At 44.7% G+C, this 25311-nt stretch overlaps 2 protein-coding genes across 2 annotated transcripts in view; one reads left to right on the top strand and one right to left on the bottom strand.

Moving 5' to 3' along the window:
• Positions 1–7499, bottom strand: part of SLC25A32 (solute carrier family 25 member 32) — a 35974-nt gene extending 28475 nt beyond the window's left edge. Inside the window, exons 1-2 of the mRNA XM_068237767.1 lie at positions 7230–7499; positions 1837–1987 (exon numbers count right to left, since the gene is read on the bottom strand). Coding sequence (XP_068093868.1) covers positions 1837–1987; positions 7230–7398 — 320 coding nt within the window. The 5' untranslated portion in view covers positions 7399–7499. The remainder of the gene's footprint in view (positions 1–1836; positions 1988–7229) is intronic.
• Positions 7500–7573: 74 nt separating this feature from the next.
• Positions 7574–25311, top strand: part of DCAF13 (DDB1 and CUL4 associated factor 13) — a 34241-nt gene continuing 16503 nt past the window's right edge. Inside the window, exons 1-9 of the mRNA XM_068237766.1 lie at positions 7574–7768; positions 13661–13860; positions 15170–15277; positions 17019–17108; positions 17450–17605; positions 18404–18481; positions 22223–22305; positions 23099–23263; positions 24902–25037. Coding sequence (XP_068093867.1) covers positions 7693–7768; positions 13661–13860; positions 15170–15277; positions 17019–17108; positions 17450–17605; positions 18404–18481; positions 22223–22305; positions 23099–23263; positions 24902–25037 — 1092 coding nt within the window. The 5' untranslated portion in view covers positions 7574–7692. The remainder of the gene's footprint in view (positions 7769–13660; positions 13861–15169; positions 15278–17018; positions 17109–17449; positions 17606–18403; positions 18482–22222; positions 22306–23098; positions 23264–24901; positions 25038–25311) is intronic.

The following is a 25311-nucleotide window of genomic DNA, read 5'->3' on the forward strand; positions in this document are numbered from 1 at the left end:
CTTTACGACTCCGAAAACAGGTACCCAAAAATTGCTCCCACTCCACATCCCTGATAAATTTTATACAAAAGCTGAAGAACTCAGCACCAACTATTTTGCATCTCATGGACCATACTGGCATATGTATTAGTACGCTGGCAGTGAGTTGGGCACAAGGTGAGCCAAATGACAGCTCTCCCTGCTGCCGCTGAAAGTCCTGGCGGCATTAACCCCCTTGGCTTTATGATTATTTCCGGATTTTATGGTACAAAAGCAGCCCAGCACTCACTCCCCTCCGTAAGGACCCAGCGCTGCAGTTTTCCTTCCATCCTCCGGGTAGCACTGTAACCCTTTAGTGAGATTGCCGGCTGTCGTCATGACTACAAACGGCGATCTCACCAGGGGGAAGCAGAGCCTCAGAGGAAAGGAAGAAGAATGGTGGCTAACATCGGGATCCTCCGGGAGGGGAGTAAAACCGCCCGCTGCACACATTGCTATGCATAGACCTCACAGCGGCTACCACAAGTTAACCCATTCGCGTTCCGTCGATTTCACTTGAGAAATGTTCACCTCCCATTCATTAGCCTATAACTTTATCACTACTTATCACAATGAACTGATCTATATCTTGTTTTTTCCGCCACCAATTAGGCTTTCTTTGGGGGGTACATTTTGCTAAGAGCCACTTTACTGTAAATGCATTTTAACAGGAAGAATAAGAAAAAAAACTGAAAAATTTCATTATTTCTCAGTTTTCAGCCATTATAGTTTTAAAATAATACATGCCTCCATAATTAAAACTCACGTATTGTATTTGTCCATATGTCCCGGTTATTACACCGTTAAAATTATGTCCCTATCACAATGTATGGCGACAATATTTTATTTGGAAATAAAGGTGCATTTTTTCCGTTTTGCATCTATCACTATTTACAAGTTTAAAATAAAAAAAATATAGAAATATTTCATCTTTACATTGATATTTAAAAAGTTTGGACCCTTAGGTAAATATTTACATGTTTTTTTTTTTCTATTGTAATGTTTTTTTTTTATATTAAACATTTTATTTGGGTATTTTTGGGAGGGTGGGATGTAAACTATATTTTTATAATGTAATTGTGTGTTTTAATTTTTTTTACTTTTAGTTGTAGTTTTACTTTTTGGCCACAAGATGGCGGCCATGAGTTTACATGACCACTCTAAGCGTAACACACGCTTAGAGTGACGCAGGGGGGAGGCAACGGCCAGAAAAAGCACAGCTTCCGAGAGAAACTGTCGCTTTTTCAGCGGGGGGAGAGGAATCAGTGATCGGGCACCATAGCCCGATACATTGATTCCGTGGCTACCGAATCCGCAGCCGGGAGTGCGCGTGCACGCGCGCGATCGGCCGCGGGAGCGTGCATGGTTCCTGGACGTAGTTTCTACGTCCAGGAACCAAAATAGGTTAAGCTCGGGGTTACTACTCCTGGCTTGTTCTTTCGACCCCGAGCTGGACTCGTGATTATCGCTAAGGAGGCTAAATACTATTCCCCCTCCGAGTCTTAGCAACTCGGAGGGAGCAGTAATTCGAGGGCCGACCGGAACCCAAAATTACCTGTGTGTTGACCGTAGACCATAGCATTGCTGCTTTGGTGGTGCCCAACTGTGTGTTTTGGTTGTTTTCAATGCTCTTTTGAAGAGTGACATAAAAACTGTTTATACAATACTGTAACATTTAACAACAAAAATATGCAATAAAAAAACATGAAGACAACTTTGCATCTCTGACTTGAGTGGTTTGTAAGTAGCGTATGTATGTAGTCTGTATATAAGCCTATAAACTGATGGTCCAGTGCAAGCAGCATTCATGTTACTTACAAGAAGAAGTAGAGTCCCCAGGAGGCACCAGCCCCCCACATATTAGGTGTCACCCCCTGATAGAGGCCGCGTAACCCCTCACGCTTCCACACAGTGGACATGCAGTGCAGTATGCTGTTGTACTTAGGTCGCAGCTCCAGACCATCACTCACTGGAGGGAAAAAAAAAAGGGAATCATTATTAAAGAGAAACTCCATAGTCTAAAGCCTCATACACACATCAGACTATAGTCTTTGGAAAATTAAAGATCACAGACCAATCTTACCACCCTTCATGTAGTATGAGAGCCATACTCTACACAGTCTATTCTATGGAGCTGAACTCCCCATCAGAAAAAAAATCTTTGCAAGATGCTGCACACAAACATGCTGCACACACTCAAAAGATCTGTAGCTGCAAAAGATCTGTTCCTGCCAAAAATCCATTCCTGCAAATTGCAATGATAGTCTATGAGATCTGCAGATCATCATACACACATGATTTAACTGACATTTATCTGCAGATCAGATCCACCAGGATGGATTTTCAGATATGCGGATGATTGCTTGATCTGCAGATGAATGTCAGTTAAATCATGTGTGTATGATGATCTGCAGATCTCATAGACTATCATTGCAATTTGCAGGAATGCATTTTGCAGGAACAGATCTTTTGCGTCTGTACAGCATCTGTGTGTGCAGCATCTTGCAAAGCTTTTTTTCTGATGGGGAGTTCAGCTCCATAGAAAAGACTGTGTAGAGTATGGCTCTCATACTACATGAAGGGTGGTAAGATTGGTCTGTGATCTTTCATTTTCCAAAGACTATAGTCTGATGTGTGTATGCACCTCAAGAAAATCAGATGCACACATTCCTGATCCCTTTAGGATTAGTTCCATTTTTAGATGCAAATAAAGCTTTGGAGATGCATGAAAACAAAACTGGAACTATACTGTCCTAAGCCAGTCACTGACTGCATACATGTCAAATTCTGTCCCGCGGGCCAATTCTGGCCCTCAGAGCCATTACATTGCCCTCAAGTGGTTTCCCCACTTTTAATTATGTTTGGCCCACTGTAGACCACCAGGAAAGCTATATTGGAGGTGAAGCTTTAGAACACCAGGGAAGCCATATGGGGGAGGTAGGGGGAAGCGCTAAACACTAAGGAACTATATAGGAAAGGGTGGAGGCCTATAAAAACAGGGAACTTTATAAGGGAAGAAGGTGGCCACTAGACAATAAGGTTGGCCCGTGACTAGGTCCCGGGGTTCAATTTTGGCCCACTGAGAACAGTTACAGAAAACTAAAAGTTAGGCACCAGCTGTCATTTTGTAACTTGTAGTGTGCTTACCATACATTTATGCAAGTACACTACAAACAAATTCTGTTGCTATGTGAGGGCTGAGGGATGACAGTGCGGTGATGTCACACGGTGCGTGGGGGAATGGCGTGAACAATAAAGCTGGCCGTCAGTCGGGTGAATGGATCCGCCAGGCGAATGGAGCCAAATGGCTCGCCAGGAGACTCGCTCGCAGGTTGAGGGTCAGGGGCTGCCGTACACGCGCTTGATCATCGGTTGAGGGGGTCGTTATCTCCCGCCTCAGCTGACTTTAGTCAAGCATGTGTACCAAATAGGCTTTACCAAATTTTATGACAAACAACTGTCAGCGTAACAGTTATCTAATAACTAATTTCCAAAGCGTGCAGCAAATCGGTGACCAGTGACATGACTCAGGACACAAGGTCCAAGCATCCAAAGCCAAACTGACATCACTATTTCCTGGGGATTCCATTGGCTGAATAGCAGTTACTGTCACAGCCCAACGCACATCACTTTGTCACATAGGTGACACCTGAAGTGAGAGAGATATGGAGGCTGACATAATTATTTCATTTTAAAGTGAACCAGAGACGAAGCACCCTCATGTATTTTACCATATAGATCAATGGGAACATTAGAGAAAACACCTACCATGCTTTCTGTTTCATTCTGCACTGCACAGCTTGTTTCTTATCAGACCTGATAAAATCCACGACTGAGCATTCAGTCTGGCTTTGCTATAATGACTCAGCTATAATGATTCCTGAACAGAGCCAGCAGGGCGCAGGCTTGGACTTAAGACATGAGAGAACACAGACTGAGCTATAAATATTCCTGAGCAAAGCCAGACTGAATGCTCAGTTGGGATTTTATCAGGTTTGATAAGAAGCAGGCTGAGCAGTGAAGAATGAAACAGAGAGCAGGGTAGGTGTTTTCTCTAATGTTCCCACTGATTTATATGGTAAAATACATGAGGGTGCTTCGTCTCTGGTTCCCTTTAAGCAATAAAGATTACCTCACTATCCAGCTGAGCCTCTGTGTCTAACACCCTCAACCAACGACCCTGAACAAGCATGTCGGTTGGGTGTTTCTGACTGAAGTCTGACTGCATTAGTCACATGCTTGTTTCAGGTGTGTGATTCAGACACTACTGCAGCCAGAGATCAGCAGGACTGCCAGCCAACTGGTATTGCAATAGATACAAACTGCGCCTGCCAGAAAACAGTACCAGAATACTATATGGTATGATCAAATAACAGATGCTTTAGTTGAGTGTTCGCTATCACAAGTCCTTGGATGACAGTCAATAATGATGTGACAGCGCTCCTCTTCCTTTCTACAATTCAAACAGAGATAGACAACCGCACATAGTGCATTACTGTAATCACAGAACACAGATCCCCCACACGTGCATATGTGCTCAAATGTGCATCACTCGTGATTTCTATAGCCTCTCCACACTAGCAGCTCACCAGATGGACACCACCTCACATTCCAGGTGGATCTAGCGCCTTAGCCTTTTCAAGCGGCCAACTTCAATAAACAGCTTCCACAACGACTTTGTTCACAGTTTTGACAATCCACATTTAATGATCAGTTCCACATGTAAAAAATAGTATAAAAACACACATAGTGTAAAACCGTTTGGCTAAAAGTTATGGCCTGCGCAATATCAGCGCACTCACGTATATAGAAGGGTTTCAGGCATCTCGGGCATTACAGCCCAACAGTAAAGCTCCTCTGCTGGCGGTGTCGGCGTCCCGATCTCCCCGCTCCTCGTGGCAGCCTGTCTCCTGACCCTGAGTGCGCTGATATTGCGCACTCCGCCAGCAGAGGAGCTTTACTGTTGGGCTGTAATGCCCGAGATGCCTGAAAGAGGCGGAGATTGACGCGAGCAGAGGCAGAGCTACAGCGCTAAGCACTGCCTCCCTCGGGCAGTAAAATCCACGACCTAGAAAGTCGTGTAATTTTGCCACGGGATTTTGGGGTTATAAATATCTCGCTCTGCTGCCGGGACGCAGCGTTTCAGCTACGATCTTATTGCTAAAAAGAGGACTACTCAGTAAAAAGAAGTATTTTTTATGGCTTCAGACTCTCTTTAAAGGATACCAGAGCCCAAATGAATATGAGAAACAGGGGGAGCAAGCTTGTATAGTGAGCTGTCCTGATGCTCCCAGCTACCCGTTTTCCATTCTGCCCCCTCCGCTGCCTGTAACCGTCGGGCCGGGTCGGGCATCAGCGCGCCTGTGCTGGCCCGGCTGCACGCGTTCTAAAGTATGCAACCGTGGCTGGGAGCGCTTTGCGCATGCGTGTGACATCACTATGATGCCATGTGCAGAGTACTCCTGGCAGCGGTTGCGTACTTTAAAATGCATGCACCTGGGCCAGCGCAGGCCCATTTCTCATATTCATTTGGGCTCTGGTATCCTTTAAAGGACAACTGAAGTGAGAAGAATATGGAGACTGCCATATTTATTTCCTTTTAAACAATACCAGTTGCCTGGTAGTCCTGCTGATCTGATTGGCTGCATAACACCAGAAACAAGCATGCCGCTAATCTTGTCAGACCCGATCTCCTGCATGCTTGTTCAGGGTATATGGCAAAAAGTATTAGAGGCAGAGGATCAGCAGGACAGCCAGGTAACTGGTATTGAGGAAATAAATATGGCAGCCTCCATATCCCTCTCCCTTCAAATAAATATGGCAGTCACCATATCTATATTCTACACAGTTCAGGTGTTAAGTACCAATAAAACCAGAAGACAATTTACTGGGAGGTGACCAGCTGTTGGTGTCATATCAGGATACATAAACTTGTAGAGCACAGGCTAATGGGTAATGGTTAATCTTACTTAAAACAGTGACCTACTATTCACTATACAGTATACAAACCTGTAATACCGTAATGTATCATGCTTTATGTATATGAGAGGATCGCTTTATCAATCTCAGATGTGAATATTAACATGGAATTCAGGAACTAGTTTGCCCAATCCAAGAGCCAATAGAACAGTTGTAGGAGCAACAGTCAAAGCAAAACTCAAAATTCAGGCGCTAGCGGTCATTTTTATCCTGGGCTATATGGGATATCCAGCCCTAAGGCCTGGTTCGCACATAAATCTGTTAATTTCCAGCCCAGTCCTGACAGTTTTGCATCAGTTTTCTATCAGTTTGGCTTGGATAAGGCTTGGTTCCCAGTTGAGTGAAGAATGGACATCTTTTTATCCACTCCATGTTCCTGTCACCTGGATACATGAGATCCCCCCTGCGCAGTGTCAGGTGTATAAGAGCAGCCTCTAGAATAAAGTGTCCCTGTCACCTGCATACACGAGATCCCTCCTGAGCAGTGTCAGGTGTGTAAGAGCAGCCTCTAGAATAAAGTGTCCCTGTAACCTGCATACATGAGATCCCTCCTGAGCAGTGTCAGGTGTGTAAGAGCAGCCTCTAGAATATAGTGCCCATCACCTGGATACATGAGATCCCTCTTGAGCAGTGTCAGGTGTATAAGAGCAGCCTATAGAATAAAGTGTCCCTGTCACCTGTATATATTGGATACCTCCTGAGCAATGTCAGGTATATTAGAGCAGCCTCTAGAATAAAGTGTCCCTGTCACCTGTATATATTGGATCCCTCCTGAGCAGTGTCAGGTATATTAGAGCAGCCTCTGGAATAAAGTGTCCCTGTCACCAGTATATATTGGATCCCTCTTGAGCAGTGTCAGGTATATTAGAGCAGCCTCTGGAATAGTGTCCCTGTCACCTGGATACATGTGATCCCTACTGAGCAGTGTCAGGTGTATAAGAGCAGCCTCTAGAATAAAGTTTCCCTGTCACCTGGATACATGGGATCCCTACTGAGCAGTTTCAAGTGTATAAGAGCAGCCTCTAGAATAAAGTGTCCCTGTCACCTGGATACATGGGATCCCTACTGAGCAGGGTCAGGTGTATAAGAGCAGCCTCTAGAATAAAGTGTCCCTGTCACCTGCATACATGGGATCCCTACTGAGCAATATCTGGTATATCAGGGCAGCATCCAGAATAAAGTGTCCCTGTCACCTGTGTATCCTCAGCAATGTTAGATGCAGTAGGCAGTACCTGCGAATCGGATCTTCACCAGGTCCAGCGGGTGAAGCGCCAGGGTGGAGATGACCCCTCCGCTGAGGCCGGCCACCAGGTTCTCGTACTGCACATGGCGGAAGAGCTGCCTAAAGATGGAGGGGGCGGCCAGTGCGGGGTCAGTCACCGGACCGGTCGGAGCAGCCATGTGATTGTGTGCGCACTGACACCCGCTCTGTACACACGTTGCATCAGGCTGGGGGCTCGCCTGTCACACTCACTGTGACCTCTCGGCCCCGCCCCATTATTCCCTTTCCTCAAAACGTCGCCCTGCAGCATTGCCCTTCTCAAATATGGCGGATGTAGCTTCTCGCCTGCTCACGTGATGTGAGATTGCCCTGACCAGACCCGGAGTAAAGATGGAAGCCGGGATGCTAGTGACGTAGAATAGGCGCGCCTAGCTCTCAGTTCCGTTCACACGTGGAGTAGGCAGAGAGTGTTTATGAGGATGAAGGTGAAGGTGCTGTGCAGGAATCCTGATGATTATGTGCGGGAGACCAAGAAGGATCTGCAGAGGGGTGAGTACTGTACAGGGGGAGGCCACAGCTGCAGGGGATGGAAGGATGGGCAGGTCCCAGGTAGCCAGTGTTTGTGTCTTCAGTCTATCACCAATGGAGCTGGCTGCTGAATATTTATGCAGTCAGCTAGATTGTGCACACTGACTAATGAAAGTGAGAGGGATGTGAAGACTGGCATATTTATTTCCATTTACAGGGAACCCCAGGTGAGATATGGAGGCTGACATCTTTATTTTCTTTTAAATAATGCACATTGCCTGGCTATCCTGCTGATACTCTGCCTCTAATACTTTTAGCCATAGATCCTGAAGCCATAGATTCTACTTCAAAGTGTTCACCTGTCTGGAGAAGAGCACTGGCATCCACTCGCCTAACCAAGATTGAGTGTATCCTAAGGTCTGAGGTTTAGTGTTACGTAGATTAAAGAGAAACCATAACCAAGAATTTAATTTCATCCCAATCAGTAGCTGATACCCCCTTTCCATTGAGAAATCTTTTCCTTTTTTTTAAGGGATCATCAGGGAGGTCTGTAAGGCTGATATTGTGGTGAAACCCCTCCCACAGTGTGATATCAGGACCATGGTCCTGACAGTTTCCTGTCTGTGAGCCTCCTTGCATTGTGGGAGATAGCTGTGTACAGCTGTTTCCAACTGCCAAAAAAAGCAAACATCTCTTTCCACTTAAATCACCTTCCAGCAGTAAAAATTTCAGAATGTAAACCAGGCAGTGGAAAGATTTTACAACGGGCAAACCCTGACTAAATCATTTTATACATAATTATTGTAAAAATTAAGCACTCTTTTTCTAAAATATTTTTTTTTCACTGGAGTTCATCTTTAACTTCCCTGGTTCCTCCCAGTACCTGATTTGAGCCCTCTCCCTTGGAACATCCCATAGTTCCCAGCAGTTTTTAAATGAACTGTGAAGAATATAGAGGCTGCTATATTTATTTCCTTTTAAACAATACCAGTTGCCTGGCAACCCTGTTAATCTATTAGACTGCAGAAGTGTCTGAATCCCAACAGAAACAAGCATGCAGCTAATCCTTGTCAGATCTGACAATAAATGTCATAAACACCGGGGGCTTGATTCACAAAGCGGTGCTAACCTACTTAGCACGTCTAAAGTCTTTAGACGCGCTAACCAGGGTGCTAAGTAGGTTAGCACCGGATTTCTCAATCAGATCGCACGCTAACTTTGCGCGCGCAAAGTTTTACGCGCGCTAAGTCCCATAGGCTTTAATGGGCACTTCGCGCGGAGCGCCCTGCGCTCTGTGCAGTACGCGCGTAAAGTTTTACGCGCATAAAGTTTTGCGCACGTAAAGTTTTATGCGCGAAAAGCTTGTTTAGACGTGCTAAGGGGGTTTTCACAGGCGTGCTAACAGTTAGCACCGCTTTGTGAATCAAGCCCCTGATCTGCTGCATGCTTGTTTAGGGTCTATGGCTAAAAGTATTAGAGGCAGAGTATCAGCAGGACAGCCAGGCAAGTGGTATTGCTTAAAAGGGAATAAATATGGCGGAGTCCATATGTCTCTCACTTCAGGTGTCCTTTAAATCATTGTTTCTACTTGCATCAGCTTGATTTCACACAGGTAACATTATGCATTTTGATTCCTAAGCTGTCAGGTGGGACATTTATATCTGTGCCCGGAGATGCGCTTTTGTACTGAATTATTTTGGTAATTATTTAATAGACTCTTCTGGATCAGAGTTTTCCCAAACAACAAACCCTGGTTTAACAGTAGGCTATGCCGACTTCGGAGGATCAAAGAGGAGACACACAAATCCGGAACCTCAGTGGAGTTCAGGGAGGCCAGGAACACCTTGAATCACGAGCTGAAGACAGCCAAGAGAGACTACTCAAACTGAGACTCAATCTCCAGTCCAACAACTCGCCGGAGGAGTGGAGAGGTCTCAGGGCAGCCACTAACTTCAAGCCCCCTCCCAGCACACACTTCCAAGCATCGCGCTAGCCGAGGAGCTCAACAAGTTCTATTGCAGGTTTGAGCATCAACCCACCCACACCGTGGACCCAGCACTCACTTCCCCATCCGGGGATCTTCCTCCCAACTTATCTCCCCACGCTGTAATCGCTCCCATGGCACCGGTAATAGTACGGGAGGCTGATGTATTATGGCACCTCCAGAAGCTCAACACCAGGAAGGCTTCTGGCCCGGACGGCATATCCCCAACCTGCCTAAAAGGGAACCTTAAAGGGGAACTGAAGAGAGAGGTATATGGAAGCTGTCATGTTTATTTCCTTTTAATCAATACCAGTTTCCTGGCAGCCCTGCTGGTCTATTTCTCTGCAGTAGTATCTGATTAAAACCAGAAACAAGCATGTAGCTAGTCTTGTCAGATCAGACTTATAAGTCTGAACCACTGAAACACCTGATCTGCTGCATGCTTGTTCAGGGGCTATGGATAATAGTATTAGAGGCAGAGGATCAGCAGGGTTGCCAGGCAACTGGTATTGTCTAAAAGGAAATAAACATGACATATGTATACCTCTCTCTTCAGTTCCCCTTTAACTGAGAGCAATATGGATGTTTCCTTTTAAACAATACCAGTTTCCTGGCAGTCCTGCTGATCTCTTTGACTGCAGCAGTGGCTTAAATTAAAATCCCGAAACAAGCATGCAGCTAATCCAGTCTGACTTCAGTCAGAGCACCTGATCTGCATGCTTGTTCAGGGGCTGTGGCTGAACTTATTAAGAATAACTCATGCGCCTGTGCAAATTAATATTGCAAAGAAAAGTTTCTTTTTTATCAAAATGTCTAAGATTCATATAAATAGAACAATGGTCTGTGCTCAATCCAGCAATTCTCCCTCACAGTATCATCATTCTTACTATCTCAGAATTTACACCCTGATATCCCAACCGACAGCAAAACTGAACAACTGCCCCTGCAAGAATGCTTTCTAATCGCACCTGAAAAGTTTTTTTCCTAAAATTTTTATTCTTAATAAATCTTTGTTATATAGACTCTTCTTCGTAGCTACATTAAATATTCACTGGAAGGCATCCCTTTCTTGCGTTCACTAGAGTAAAAAATATATATATATATAATTTTTCTTTCATACAAGAATCCAGCATAAAAATTGATATCATCCAACCGCTAAAAATGCACGCTAATAGCTGGCCAGCATAATCCAATTTATCAATTAGTTTTCATATCGTGACTGATCAGTCATTTGAATTTCATCTCACGGTTTCAATCACAAATAGCTCCATGGTCAAATAGCCATATACAGTTCATTGGTTGGCTCTCAATACAAAGCAACACGTTCTGTCGTTATGCCGACACACTCACGTATCCTGGAAGGTGATGCGGATAATCCCACTTTCAAATCCTTCAAACTTTGGTATTCCACAAACAGCTCAGGTTCCGGCCGGTGACCCTTAGATGCCAGTTGCCGCTTGTTTCCAGAGAGTGAGATAATAGCGTAACTGGCACTTCCTAGTTAGACCAGGAGGAAGTCCGGAGGTGACGTCACCACGCAACAGCCAATCGCCTACGCGTTTTGGTAGGTACCGCCTACCTTCGTCAGGGCATCTGCTGGATTATTATGCTGGATTCTTGTATGAAAGAAAAAAATATATATATTTTTTACTCTAGTGAACGCAAGAAAGGGATGCCTTCCAGTGAATATTTAATGTAGCTACGAAGAAGAGTCTAGATAACAAAGATTTTTTAAGAATAAAGATTTTAGGAAAAACTTTTTCAGGTGCGATTAGAAAGCATTCTTGCAGGGGCAGTTGTTCAGTTTTGCTGTCGGTTGGGATATCAGGGTGTATATTCTGAGATAGTAAGAATGATGATACTGTGAGGGAGAATTGCTGGATTGATCACAGACCATTGTTCTATTTATATGAATCTTAGATATTTTAATAAAAAAGAAACTTTTCTTTGCAATATTGATTTGCACAGGCGCATGAGTTATTTTTATGTTGTTTAGAGTGTAAGGTGGTGGTTTTCCTTGCTAACTCTATGCTGCCAACCGATACTGCATAAATGAGCGCCACAACAATATCTTTGTTTGAACTTATTAAGAGACACAGGATCAGCTGGAGAGTCAGGCAACTGGTATTATTTTAAAAGGAAAAATCCATATCCTTCTCAGTTTAGGTTCCCTTTAAAACCTGTGCAAGCCAGCTAGCCCAAATCCTCACTGCCATCTTCAGCAAATCCCTGTCGGTGGGCAAAGTTCCTTCCTGCTTCAAAACAGCCGACATCATGCCAGTTCTCAAGAAGCCAGGAGTCTCAGACCTAAACAATTACAGACCTGTTGCCCTAACCCCAGTCATTATGAAGACCTTTGAAAGACTGGTTCTCTCTCACATCTGAAGGGCCACACCGCCACCATGATGGATCCCTTGCAGTTTGCATACAGGGCCAATCGGTCGGTGGAAGATGCCATTAATATCAGTCTTGTGCACATCACAGAACATCTAGATAATCCCAACACCTACGCCAGGATCCTGCTTCTAGGCTTCAGCTCCGCGTTCAACACCGTATGCCCGTACATTCTGAACGACAACCTGGCACGACTCGGTGTTGACCCCACGCTGTTGACCTCACGACAACCTGGCACGACTCGGTGTTGACCCCACGCTGTGTACCTGGATCAGGGATTTCCTCACCAACAGGTCACAGCTAGTGAGAATTAGCAGCTGCTCCTCCAGCGTAAGAATAACCAACACAGGTGCCCTGCACGGGTGTGGTTGTCCCCAATACTCTTTTTCCCTGTACACAAACAGCTGTACTTCATCCGCCGACTCTGTCAGGGTCATTAAGTTTGCAGATGACGCCACCATCCTGGGGCTCATTGGCGAGGACGGGGAGCATGAATATCGCATGGAGGTTGAGCGGATCCACAGGTGGTGCAAGGATTACAATCTCATACTAAATACAGCAAAAACTGTAGAACTGATTGTTGACTTCAGAAGGAGAGCTCCGTCTTCCAGTCCAGTCTGCATCAATGGTACTGAGGTCTCGAGGGTACACAGCGGTCGGTTGCTGGGCACCACCATCACTGACAGCTTGAAGTGGGATGAAAATACCACCGTAACTCAAAAGAAAGCCCAGCAGAGGCTATTCTTTCTCAGGCAGCTGAGAAAGTTTGGAATGCCGCGGGAGCTAATGACTAGTTTCTACTCTGCCACCATCGAGTCTTTCCCTTGCTCCTCCATCATTGTCCGGTACTCTGGGGCAAACGCAAAGGACAGATGAAAACTACAGAGGGTAATCAGTGCTGCTGAGAGGATCATCGGGTCACCCCTGCCCCCCCCCCCCCCCCCCGCCTGGACCTCCTCCACTCCTCTAGAATGAGTTCCAGGGCCAACAGGATTACTCAGGACCCTTCCCACCCTGGCTGTCGCTTCGACAACCTCCCGCTAGGCCGCCGCTATAGGACCATTCTCACCAAAACCGTCAGGCACAGAAATACCTTCTTCCCCCAGGCGGTCCTCCTACTTAACTCAAGCTCTCTCCCAAAAGACACTGTCTAATCCTCCACAGCTGCCCAGCGGATGAAAATATGCCTATAGGCGGCCCCCTGCCAGTTTATTTTACAAAATGTTTGTCTATTTTACAAATAGCTCGTCTATCTGCACTATGAACCGTGTAGTAGTTAAATTGTTGTTGTTGTTTTGTATCTATTATCTATACCATGTTGTTGTTGTTATTAATTTTGCACTACATTCTAGTTACGGTAAATGTTGACATTTGTTTTTTTGGTTTTTTTTAGCTATTATCTGTACCATGTTGATGTTACTAACTTGCACTACCTGCACTATGCCAATTTCCATGTGTCCACAAATAATTCCAGGCGCGGCATCTGTTGTACTTGGAGAATAAAGCTGATTCTGGATGACTTTGTGTTGTTTTAGTGCCTCGGAATTACGACCCCTCCCTTCACCCGTTTGAAGTTCCCAGGGAGTACGTCCGGGCCCTCAATGCCACCAAACTCGAGCGAGTCTTTGCCAAGCCTTTCATTGCTTCATTAGATGGTCACAGAGATGGCATCAACTGTATGGCAAAACACCCCAAGAGCTTGTCCACCGTGCTTTCCGGAGCTTGTGATGGAGAGGTAAGGCCCTCACACCATTTTGTTACTTAGGCTGTATCCAGAAAGTGTCAAATCCTTCTTCTTGCTTGGGATGCTTAATGAGCTGCAGAACCATTCCGAAACTTTTCAGGACTAATATGTTAATTCATACAGCATGAAAATGGACCTAGCGACCAAAACCAAGGTGGAATTTGAGTGGTCAATTTTCAAGCTGCACAAATTGGCCATAAAAAATTGACCAAATTCTGTATTCACTTTGAATTGTTTGCATCTCATTGACTATCCTTACTTCTTGCTTTAAAGGATACCAGAGCCCAAATGAATATGGGAAACTGGGTGAGCAGGCATGTATGGTGAGCTGTCCTGATGCTCACTGCTCCTCCGTTCCCCATTCTACTGCCTGTAATTGCCCCCCATCACCCTCTTTTGGTTGCCCGGGTCGGGCATCAGTGTGCCTGCGCCGGCTTAGCTGCATGCATTCTAAAGTAAAGCTTCTGAAGATTCCTGAAGCCCACCAGAAGTTGAAGAGTAGTCTACGACCCATGGGCCATAGACTGCTAATGGGGGGAACGCAGGGACCATGAGGAGCCCGGGAAGGCACTATAGGAACCAGAGCCTTCCCTCTTCTTAGGATAGCATCTGTTTTTTAATTTAATTTCTTATTCTCTTTAAATTTTCTTTGTTGGCTTTTTTGTAATTGTTTTTTGGTGCCAGATAATTGTATTGTAGGAACTTTTTCTTCTTCTTCCCTTTTTTTTTTTTTTTTTTTTTTTTTTTTTGCACAAAAGTGAAGGTGTACTGTAAGGCTCAGTTCACACTTGTATGGATAAAAACTGACCTGTGGAACTTATCAGTTTTTAAAAGGCACCAGTTTTCCATCTGGAACCCTCAGTTTCAGAAGAGCGCGGTCAATGTGACAGATGCGGCGATCCGGAAAAATCGCTGCAGTCCGTTCGGAACGGGACGAACAGATTCCTTACTAATGGATGAATGTGAACAGATGCTATTGATTAACATAGGATCTGTTCACCTTTGTTAAAATGCGGTCCGCCACTGTGAATCAGGCCTTAGAAGGCAATACTGAAACATCACTAACAAAAAAAAAACACCTTTTTCAGCTACTGTGTTTTTCTAGATCTGTTTTTGTTTGAAATCTGAGTTGGAAGCCAACACAAATAATGTTACTCATATTTGTAGCTAATTAACATCTGAAGACCCCAAACCATTTAATTTCCAAATGTTATTCTTACAAAAAGTCTTCCCCAATGACACAAATTCTCCATTAAATGCTTTTGCAGCGAACTTGATCATACTCCTGTGTTTTGTTCAGGTGAAGATATGGAATCTAACTACACGGAAATGTACCAGAACCATTCAAGCCCATGAAGGCTTCGTCCGCGGGCTCTGCGTCCGCTTCTGCGGGACCTCCTTCTTCACAGTACGTGCCTCTAAATATTGTGTAACTGTAACCATTCTAGTCTTCTTGGCTTGATTAAAGTGGATCCGAGATGAACTTTTACTCATTGCATAATTCTGTTCCTTTCCTATTGTTTATAGGGCATTCCTCAAACCAAATACTTTTTTGTTTTAATACTTTAATTCCCTATAAACTAAACAAGCCACGCCCACAGGTTTTCAGAGAGCCAAGGCACTTTCAGACAGTAGCAAGGGCTCATGGGAGCTCAGTCTGGGCAGGAGGAGGGGGGGAGGTATTACTAGCCAGAGATTTCAGAGGCGGGGAGGGAGGTGGAGGGGGGGAATTAGGTTTTTTTTGCTCAAGATACAGATAAGCCTGCCTCTGTGTAATGTTTACAAACAACATGGCTGCTGTCATTGTGTCACAGGAAGAAATAATCATATTCTATCAAAGCTGTATGCAGCTAGATTTGATGTGTAAACTATCTAAACTTTAGATAAGATATATAGGCAAGTTACTTGTTATAGTTAGTTTTTCATCTCAGATCCACTTTAAAGCGGACCTGAACTCAGAACTTCCTCTCTGCTCTAAAAGATACACAACAGCATAATAACCTTTAAAAAAAAATGTCTTTGTTACAGCTGATGCAAATCCTGCAATAAATCTGCAGTGTCTACTTCCTGCTTTCATGGAAGCAGACATAGGATTAACATCCTGTGTTTACACATTAGCTGCTCTGTCAAGGCTGACACAGCTGAGAGATCAAATCACAGTTGTAATTAGTCACAGATAAGGTGGGAAATAATCTAAATACCGTATATTCCGGCGTATAAGATGACTGGCCCACCCTTGTATCCTCCTTCTCTGCCTCTCAGATCTCACACATGTGCGCCTGTGGGTAACAGGATAAGGCGTATCACCCGGCATCAATGACACCCGGCGTGTAAGACAACACCTGAATTTTCTGATGATTTTCAAAGGTTAAAAAGTAGTCTTATACGCCAGAATATACTGTAGTTATGAAAAACTAGACATTCAGCTTTTTCACATTATTCAGTGCAATGGGACCCCATGTTCGATACTGGTGGGTGCTGTAATCCTGACCCCACTCATTACGTTAGGGCAGAACCGTTGCATCATTTTGGGATCCATCTCTTCTGATGGTTGTCATCTTGCCTTCCTTGCGGGGACTTGTTACCAATCTGTTGCTGACTGCCTCTCCCAATCAGAAGGCATGGCATGCCAGAACTCTCTCTCTCTCTCTCTCTCTCTCTCTCTCTCTCTCTCTCTCTCTCTCTCTCTCTCTCTCTCTCTCTCTCATTGATTGGAGGGAGTACATATGATTTGGGCGCAGAGTAAAGCCAGTAAATCGCTCACCTTGCTCTTACATGACTCCCGGTGGCCTTAATTACTATTCACCCTCCAGGCCACTATGGATAGTGGGGGAAAGATGTAAGTCGGCTTCCAGCTATTGCTGGCGGACGAATTAGTGTTTTATAGTATTTTTTCGTGTTTTTACTGCGCTTGATTGGAGGTGGGTGACTCAGAAATGAGAAATTTAGAACAAAATAATGGTGATGGTCACCACTATGCTGCTAATCTCTGAATTCAGATATTTATAGCATTTACACATTTATTTTTAACTTGGTACAATAGTGGCTGGGGTAAGCAATACTTTCAGGCAGTCATGATCGTTTCAAGGGACAGAAATTTATACTATGTATGTACTTTTTTTTTTTTTTTTTTTTTTTTTTTTTTTTAGGTGGGTGATGATAAAACTGTGAAGCAGTGGACGATGGAAAGTCCAGCATATGGACAGAATGAAGAACCAATACATACAATCCTTGGCAAGGTAAATGGCTGACTACCTTGCTTCTTCTGTCATGAGAGGTGGACGCCCACCTTAGTAGTAATAGTAGCTGACCGCTCACAGTTCATGTTTCAAGTTGTACATGATCCGCCCTCCAGTCTCCTGTTGCCGAGCGCAGACCATCCTCAGGTTCTTTTTTAGAATCCATTGTGGTCAACGAGTCAAAGTTTGCCCACCCCTGGTCTAGATGAATCTGGAAGCAATGGTTCATTCCAGCCCACTAGGAAGTTCTTCTTTAAATGAAATTGTTTGATATGTTTGTCCTATGTAAGAGCAGCTGTTATGTGCGGGTAATTGGGTCTTTATATACTCTCTGTGCACAGACTGTGTTCACTGGAGTGGATCACCACTGGAAGAATGCCATGTTTGCCACGTGTGGGCAGCAGATAGATATCTGGGATGAGCAGAGGACAAGTCCAATGAGGTCCTACACCTGGGGAGTGGACAGCTTCACCGCCGTCCGGTTCAACCCTATCGAGGTAACAATCATTTGCTTTTGTGGCTATGAGGCCTCCTAGAAGAAAGGGTTTCTGTTTGATGTTGGTAAACGCTGACACTTTAGCTATAACTTACATGTGACATGAGATAAGCATATGTTCTTTGGATTCTAGTCCTAGTAGTGACCTGTTAGCTATGCAAATGGTGCAGTCAGACATAAAGTCAAATTTAAACCAGCAGCTCTCCTGAAAAGTAAAACGGAAGTAAAAACACTTTTTTGTCTGGCTGTGTAAACAATGCTGTGAGCAAGAGTTCCCTCAGGCCCCAGAGCTAATTATTGCTGTTTGTTGGGATTTTACATCAACTGATATGGCTGCTGTGCACATGTTTGCTGTTCAAAATGTAAACCCTTAAAATATGAGATGCCAAGACCGTTCTATATACTATTTTACTACACATAAAATTCTCGAGTTTATTTTCAGGTCAGGTTTGCGATCGAACCATCTCCTCACTGTTACAGAGCTGTGTAAATTGCTCATCTGTCCACATATTTCAATATGTACCAGCTTCTCTTCCCTAAAACTCTTATTCTAAATAAACTTTTAAGACAATGTTTATATTTACCGTGGCTAGAGGTGTTTATCTTTTAGTTCAAACTCAATAACATGATAAACTCTGGCTGAGGCAGACCATTTTATATCCAGATACATTTTAAATCACAAATTCTGTATTTTGCACCTCACATTATAGTTTCCCTGCAGTGCGTAACTACTTATTGTTTGGTTTTATATTGTTGTAGGTAAGAAGGGTTTTTGAATGATTTTGTGATTGTTTTTCAGACACAAATCTTGGCAAGCTGTGCAGTTGACAGAAGCATTGTGCTCTATGACATGCGGAAGCCCACGCCATTAAAAAAGGCAAGTAAAGATTATTTCTGTTGCACTGCAGACTACCAACTAAAAGTGATACTGGTAAAAGGACCACTGTGGCGAAACATTGTAAAATACATGTGTATGCATACTTCTAAGCCAGGGGTAGGGAACCTATGGCTGGGGAGCCAGATGTGGCTCTTTTGATGGCTACATCTGGCTCGCAGTTAGGGGTTGATTAACTAAGCTACACTGCTCAAGCAGCGCAGCTTAGTGTGACAGCGCCAATAACATTTTCAAAGTAGGCATGCTACTGCTGTACCATGCACTACTTACTCACGCCCCCCCTCCCCCCCCCCCCCCTCCCAAAAAAAAAAAACCGCCGATCCAGTTGTCCCACTCAGGACCCTTTTGGGTCCAGTGACTTTGTAGGATGAGATCCCCACACTTTGAATGGCCCAATAGGCTGTCTGTCACTTAACATGCGGCCAATTGGACCAAAGTGTGGGGATCTCGTCCTATGGAACCTGACATATTCCTTTTAAACAAAGCAAATTGCCTGGCCGATCCGCTGCCTTAACCTCCTGGGCGTTACAAGCTCAGCTCGTCCAGTAACGCCGCAGTGCAGTGCTCAGGCCCTGGTGAACCAATCTGAACAATTTTTTTTTTCCAAACACGCAGCTAGCACTTTGTTGCGATCGCCGCCGCTACCCGCCTCGGAAGAGGGCCCCCCCCCGCAGACCCCTCGTGACGTCAGGGGAAGTCCCGATCCACCCTATAGCGCAGCCTGGCGGTGATTGGCCAGGCTGCGCTATGGGGTGGATCGGGACTCCCCCTGACGTCACGTCGTCGATGACGTCATCGCGATTGTCACCATGGCGGCGGGGGAAGCTTATACAGGAAATCCCGTTCAGAACGGGATTTCCTGTTGGGTATTTGCGCCGGCGGCAATTGGAGGGGGTGGGTGGGAAAGCGAAGGGAGGGGGGAAGCATGTAGCTAGCGCTAAGCTAGCTACATGTAAAAGAAAAAAAAAATAGCTTCAAAAAACCCTCCCGCGGCCGAGCGCCGCAATAAATCAGAACGCCAGGGAGGTTAAATACTTTTAGCCATAGACTCTGTGTAAGCTTGACTTGACAAAAGCGAAGCTTTTCTGATTCATTTTTTTAAAGCGGTCTGAGCACCTGTGTTTTGTTTGTTTTTTTGTTTCCTAAGAATTAAAATGATATCCTCTCCTCCCCCGTGTGGAAAGTTCACAAATGTCTGTTTCTGTTTTTTATTGGGGGGGGGGGGGGGGGAGGGGGGAGCATTACATTTACTTTGTCTCCAAGGGAATCCATCTTTCAGCTGTTAATGTTGCAGAGCAGCAGCTCAAAGTGCCCGTGAGTCCAACACATCTCCAGCATCTAGTGTGTGCTGGGAGATGTGGCGTTCCTTCCCGCTAGTGCATGCTTAGTGGTGAGCTTCCCCAGCCGGCCGCTAGTGCAAGCTGGTAGGTGAGCAACTTGGCCACTAGTGCATGCCGGAGAGGTAGTTTTAATTTCTTTACGTCTCCCGGCTGGGAGATGTAATGACATCTCCCAGCATGCATTAGTGGCCAGGGAAGCTCACTTTACCAGCTTGCACCAGCGGCCGAGAACGCCCTTGTGGAGATGGCTGCTAAGGAACAGCCCCTCAAAGTTTATTTAACCCCCCTGGCGGTATGACTCCCGCGGCTGCGCGGCCCCGGGAGGTTTTTTTTTTCGCTTTTTATTTTTTTTATTTTTTAGCATGTAGCTAGCCTAGCGCTAGCTACATGCTTCCCCCCCCCCCCCCCCCCCTACCTGCGGCGTCCCCCCGTAGCATTCGATCGCCGCCGGCGCCGCTTGCCCATAAGGAAATCCCGTTCTGAACGGGATTTCCTTGAGGGCTTCCCCCGTCGCCATGGCAATGATCAGAGTGACGTCATCGACGTCGCTGACGTCACAGGGAATCCCGATCCACCCCATAGCGCAGCCTGGCGCCGATTGGCCAGGCTGCGCAAGGGCTATGCAGGGGGGGAGCCCTGTATCGCGGCGGGTAGGGGCGCATCGGCGGCGGGCGGCGGCGATAAGACCAAACACTCAGCTAGCAAAGTGCTAGCTGCGTGTTTGAAAAAAAATTATGTAAAACGGCCCAGCAGGGCCTGAGCGGCACCCTCTGGCGCCTTACCCCGTGTCCAGCACGGGGTTACCGCTAAGGAGGTTAATGCTGCCTACCCCCCCTTGGGGGAGGTTTATTTTAAATTAAAAAGAGGTTATCATGTGGATTTAAAGAGACCCTGTAACAAATTTCATCCTTTTTTCTACTATCTTACAAGTTCCTAAACCTATTCTAATGTGCTCTGGCTTACTGCAGCACTTTCTACTATCACCGTCGCTGTAATAAATCAACTTATCTCTCCCCTGTCGGATTTGGCGCCCTGTGTCTGGAAGGCTGCCAACTCTTTAGTGTTGTTGTTCTGTTATGCACACCCCTCTCCAGGCCCCCTCTATGCACACTCCCGTGTGTGTTCTTTACTTTAGGCAGCCTCTCTGCTCTCTTGTCAGTGAGAGAAGAGAGCGGCTTTTTTACAAGCTGGATAAATTGTCCTCTGTTAGGCTGTGGAAGGAGCTGGGCTGTCACATACTGAGGAATTAGACACTTGCAGAGCTGTCTGCAGGAAGAAACGATCAGCCTGTCACTAGAATTCAGTGGGTGAGAGCTGCAGGGGGAAAAAGGTAAACACACAAATGATCTCTTGAGATTCAAAAGGAAGGCTGTATACAGCCTGCTTGTGTATGGATGTATTTTCAATGTGTGGACATACTGTACATCAACCTACTTCTGGTTTTGGTGGCCATTTTGTTTGTTTACAAACAAACTTTTTAAAATGGTTTTTGACTACTTTTAATGCGGCGGGGAGCGGTGAAATTGTGACAGAGGGGAATAGGAGATGTCCCCGAACGCACTGGTATGTTTAATTTCGTGCGATTTTTAACAATACAGATTCTCTTTAAGATTTGACTTGATTCATACTCCTTATATTTTCAGCGTTAGCATTTTTTGGGGGATTCTGCCTGCTCTGTAAGTCTTTGATATGTCTTTGCGTTCTGGATTCTAATTTTATTTGTAAACTCCTTGCATACTGAGGGCTCCTTTCCACTATTGCGGTGCGGAATCGCCTGGATTCCACCGCTGATGAAATCGCATGCAGGTGCGTTTTTTACGCGTTATTTTACGCGATTACGCATGCGATTTCGCATAGGTTAGGCTATATGCGTTTTTAACCTAGTCACTGCCTGTGTTAATTTATATTGGTTCCTATGCGGAATCGCACGCGTAATTGCGTAAAAAAAGCGTAAAAAAACGCATGCGATTTCCCTATTAAATACATTGCATGCGATTCGCATGCATTCCACTCTCAGGCAAATTCGTTGGCTCTTTTGTGTGTGTTTTCACCGCTCAAAGAAACGCACATCACCAACGCAACAGTGGAAACAGGCCCATTCACTTGTATACCATGTGCGAATCCGCATGCGTTGGACGCATGCGGATTCGCGATAGTGGAAACGAGCCCTAACAGTGTTGGACTTTGTAATGCATTGTTTTTGTAACTTGTTCTATAAATACCTTTTGTTGAAGAAAAAAAAATTGTAAGGGTAGTGAGCACAGGTGCCTGCTAGCACGCCCCCCCCCCCCCCCCCCCCCCTCCACTTAGTGGAGGAAGCGAAGCCTCAGTTGACATAGATATGCTGTTCTCATAAAACTTACCCAGGCTTTTCTCTTCATAGATGATTCTGGAAATGAGAACCAATGCAGTCTGCTGGAACCCTATGGAAGCTTTTATGTTCACAGCTGCTAATGAGAACTACAAGTAAGTATGGAGGAGAGGTCATCAGTCATAGGGGTGGTGGGATGAGATTACCTAGAGGAAGTCCTCTCTTTAGCCTTGTACACACTCTAGATGAAACGCGCTCCCATGCCGCTTAGTCATCCCTCCCCCCCCCCCCACATAGCACCTGGACACATCTCTAGCCTGAAGGCTAGCGCCACATCTCTGCAATGTCACCCGAGGTATCAAGTCGCGGTCCCTGTCGGGCAACATGCCTGGTACAATGCTTTGGAATTGAGTTGGAATTAATGAGGAACTTTAACCGGAGTTTGAACTTCATCTGAATCAGTAGCTGATACCCCCTTTCCCATGAGAAATCTTTACTTTTTCTCAAACGTATCATCAGGGGAAAGGGGGGGAGGTCTGTGTGGCTGATATTGCGGTAAACCCCTCCCACAGCGTGATATCTTGACAGTTTGCTGTCTGCAAATCTTGTTGCATTGTGGGAAATAATGGCTTTTTTCAACTGTCAAGCAAACCAGTATCTCCCTCTGTGCATAGAGCTCTCAGTAATGAACATTCCGTACAGATCACCTGGCAGAACTAAAGAGGTCACCACCTGTGATAAATTTCATAATGTGAATCGGGAGTGGGTAGATTTTTTCAGTTGGCAAACACTGAGTAAATCTATAAAAACTGTAAAATAAAAAGTAACTAGTGAAATCATAATAAAATTGCTTACCACACAAGACTGCAATATCTTCATAGTCCATAATTAGATCACTTTCATTCTAACTAAAGTCCTTTTTTTTTCCTTTAACCTGTCTCCTTCCAGACTGTACACCTATGATATGCGCTATATGGACGCTCCGGTGAAGGTGCACATAGACCACGTCTCGGCCGTCCTGGATGTGGATTATTCCCCTACTGGAAAAGAGTTTGTATCTGCCAGCTTTGATAAAAGCATTCGCATCTTCTCTGTTACAAGTGGTAACAGCAGGTGAGCCCCACCTCTGCCTTATGCTACTAAGCAATGCGTCTTCTCTATAACCATTCTGCTAAAAGCCTTAAAGGGGACCTGAAATCATACTCTCTGCTCTAAAAGATAGAGCATAATAACCTTAAAAGAAAAAGATTTCTTTGTTACAGCTGATCCAAATGCTGCAATCAATCTGCAGTGTGCCTACTTCCTGATTCATAGAAGCAGATATATTAACATCCTGTGCTTTCAAATGAGCTTATCTGCCATCTCTTCCATGGCAGTCAGCTGACACAGGGGAGTGATCAAATTACAACTTGTGATTAGACACAAATGAGGGGGAATTAAGCCTAGTACACACTAGCAATTTTGATAGGTCAATTTTACCACCTACATGTAGTATGACCATTTACCTATATAATCTGCATAGAATAGAAAATCTGTGTGGCCCTCATACTACATGGAGGTGGTAAAATTGACCAATCATTGGCCAATCAAAATTGCTAGTGTGTACTGGCCTTTAGGCAGGCTAAACTCTCTAAATACATACAGGGTGCATTTCTCTGTTTTCCTTCTGTCCTGTGCAAGAGTTCAGCTCCACTTTATAGCGGAAGTACTTTTAACATTTATTCCCATTGCTCCCTTATTAGTATTTATAATTATGGATGTATTTAACCACTTCCCAACCACAGGTTTTTGTCCCCCCTTTTTAAAGTGTACCAGAGATGGTAAATTGGGCGGTATTTATACTTACCTGGGGCTTTCTCCAGCCTCATGAGCAGTGTGGCTTTCCCCCTCGGCCCCTCTGTTGTGGCGGTACGACTGCTGGTAATGGGGTCAGTCACCTCCAGTCGAGGTTTTCTGCGCATGTGTGGCTTGGCTGTGGTGCACCCCCGCCTCTCTTCCGTCCCCTGCACAAAGCAATTTTTACATCACACTCCTCCCATTTGTTTGCCAATAACTTTATTGTTACTTATCGCACCAAAACGAACACGCAGACACGTACGTTTAGTTGAGTAGTACTTTTTTCTAAGAATTATTTTATTTTCATATTGCATTTTAAAGAGAAAAAGAAGAAAAGAAATTGAGAAAAATAAATTATTTCTTAGTTTTCAGGCATTATAGTTTTAAAATAAAATGTGCTATTGTAGATTTGGCCCAGTTATTACAACATTTAAATTCTTTTCCTAGTACACTGTAAGGCGATATTTTATTTGGAAATAAAGGTATATTTTTTTTAATTTATTTTTTTACGCTTCAGCTTTTTTTTTTTTTTTGTAATACTGTATCGATAATTACACAAACTCTTACTTGCAAAAATAACAGTAATATACACTCATGAAATACATATTAAAAAAGAGTCCAGAAGGTAGCTATTTTATTTTAAATGTCACTCTCCTGACCCAAAAGTGTCCTATGAATACACAGTAGAGGGAAGTTGATTTGCTTAGTGGCAGTGATAGCTGCACATCTTGAAAAGGGTGTCTTTAGTAGAACCCCATCTGATGACCGCAGCCCCTTGGAGTTCTGAGTGAGGGAAAGATGCTGTATGGAGTGGGATGTGAACAAGAGTTTAACCAATAAATCGATAGTATTCTTTTAGAGCTCTGCTTTTGCTGTGGAGGGTTTTGTAACCATGAGCCATGTTGTTGATCTCAGGGAAGTCTACCACACCAAGAGGATGCAGCACGTAACCTGCGTCAGATGGTCGGCCGACAGCAAGTACATCCTGTGTGGCTCAGATGAGATGAACATCCGCGTGTGGAAAGCCAACGCTTCTGAGAAACTTGGACTGGTAAGAGTCACTCCTCCTGTCCAAGAAAGCAATCCCTTAATTACAGCTGCAGAGTGACTGCAGTGCTCCTATGGCTGGAGTGCGGAGCTCAGAGATCTGCTCTGACTCATAACCTGAAAGCCTGGAGTGAGTCATTAAAACTTCCAGCACTTCTGCCTGTTCATTACAATACAAGGTGACTGTTCTTTCCCTGCAGATTCCTCCCTTTTCTAGAAAAAGAAACTGAGAGCAAGTACACTTAAAGTGAAAGTAAATGTTACAGATGAAAACCTGG

Source organism: Hyperolius riggenbachi, chromosome 5 (assembly GCF_040937935.1).
Source record: "Hyperolius riggenbachi isolate aHypRig1 chromosome 5, aHypRig1.pri, whole genome shotgun sequence".
NCBI lineage: Eukaryota > Metazoa > Chordata > Amphibia > Anura > Hyperoliidae > Hyperolius > Hyperolius riggenbachi.